This window comes from Lipotes vexillifer, unplaced genomic scaffold (assembly GCF_000442215.2).
Source record: "Lipotes vexillifer unplaced genomic scaffold, Lipotes_vexillifer_v1.1 scaffold870, whole genome shotgun sequence".
Classification (NCBI taxonomy): domain Eukaryota; kingdom Metazoa; phylum Chordata; class Mammalia; order Artiodactyla; family Lipotidae; genus Lipotes; species Lipotes vexillifer.
This window is the reverse complement of record NW_006771408.1, coordinates 493,212-494,394: the sequence shown is the minus strand read 5'-3', so window position 1 is coordinate 494,394 and position 1,183 is coordinate 493,212. Positions and strand designations below refer to the sequence as shown.

Here is a 1,183-nt window from a genome sequence, read left to right as displayed (position 1 = left end):
TTAAAGCCAGTTGAGCGCGGAACACGCCAGCTCTCCTCAAGGCACGGCTCACCCAGACATTGAGGACTGAATGGTGGGGCGGGGCCTTAAACACCTGGTCAAGTTCATCAGGATTTCCTAGGTCAAAGGAGTCCCTCTGAGAGGTCACTAGCTCCCCTGCAATAGCTGGGTAAGCCTCCTTGGGACCCAAAAAGGGGGTGCCCGAGCCCTTCCTGGGCCTGCGTCACCCCTTTCTGCTCAGGTGAGAAGAGCCGCCAGGTGACAGTGAGGGTCAGCGAGGGAATTCAGGGCAGGCGGGATGGCGCCACCTTCTGCATGCCTCCAACCCCCCCCTTCCCCCCCCCCCCCAGAGTGCCCCCGCCCTTCTCACTGTCTGCTTTGTGTGGCCACCAATGGAGTCCTAATCCCACAGTGGCGGCCACACAGCCAGCGTTAACTCCCCACATCACGGGGTCCCGGGCAGCCGTCCTGCCCTGTCCACCTGGCCACCCGCATCCTCTGGAGATGGAGGTCAGCATCCTGACCTTGTCCCTCCTTCTCCTCTAACCCGATTCCCAGCTGGCGCCAGGCGGACGCTGACAGGGACCCAGCCGCAGCCCCGAGCCTGGAGCCGCTGCCCCAGCCGCTCGCCCCCGTGCCCCGGCTGCCGGGCTGCCGCCCCACCTTGGCCAGCTTGCAGTTCTGGTCCTCCAGGATGATCTGGCCCTCCTCCAGCTTCTTCAGCTTGGCCTCAGTGGTCACCTTCTCAAGCTGAAGCTTCTGCCGGGCGCTCTCCTCTTCCTCCAGCTGTTCCTCCAGCTCCTAACGGGAAGCCGGGGCGGCGCCTGAGCAACTTGGATGCGGCCCGGCCCCCACGTGTGTGGTCATGTATTTAAAACCGGGGTGCGGGGACAAGAACCCCAGTCCAGTCACGGGGTCACGTGTTCCGAGGGGCCTCGTCCAGCAAGCATCTGCCCTCCGCTCCTCAGACCAGCCAGAGCCAGGACGGAGGAGGGGAATTAAATTGGCTTCGACGCTCAGTGGGGCGGCGTTAACAGGCACCTGACACGTCAGAAATAACCACCCAGGGAATTCCCAGGTGCTCCAGTGGTTCAGACTCCGAGCTCTCACTGCCGATGGGTCCGGGTTCAATCCCCGGTCAGGGAACTAAGATCCCACAAGCCGCGCGGCACGGCCGTAAAAA

General features: G+C 63.3%; 1 protein-coding gene across 3 annotated transcripts in view; it reads right to left on the bottom strand.

The window, feature by feature from the left end:
• The window catches only part of MYH9 (myosin heavy chain 9), a 63,125-nt gene that overhangs the window by 17,951 nt on the left and 43,991 nt on the right, over nucleotides 1-1,183 (bottom strand). For all 3 annotated transcript variants that reach the window (XM_007446739.1, XM_007446738.1, XM_007446740.1), the window contains one exon: nucleotides 664-801. In XM_007446739.1, the coding sequence (XP_007446801.1) occupies nucleotides 664-801 (138 nt within the window). The remainder of the gene's footprint in view (nucleotides 1-663; nucleotides 802-1,183) is intronic.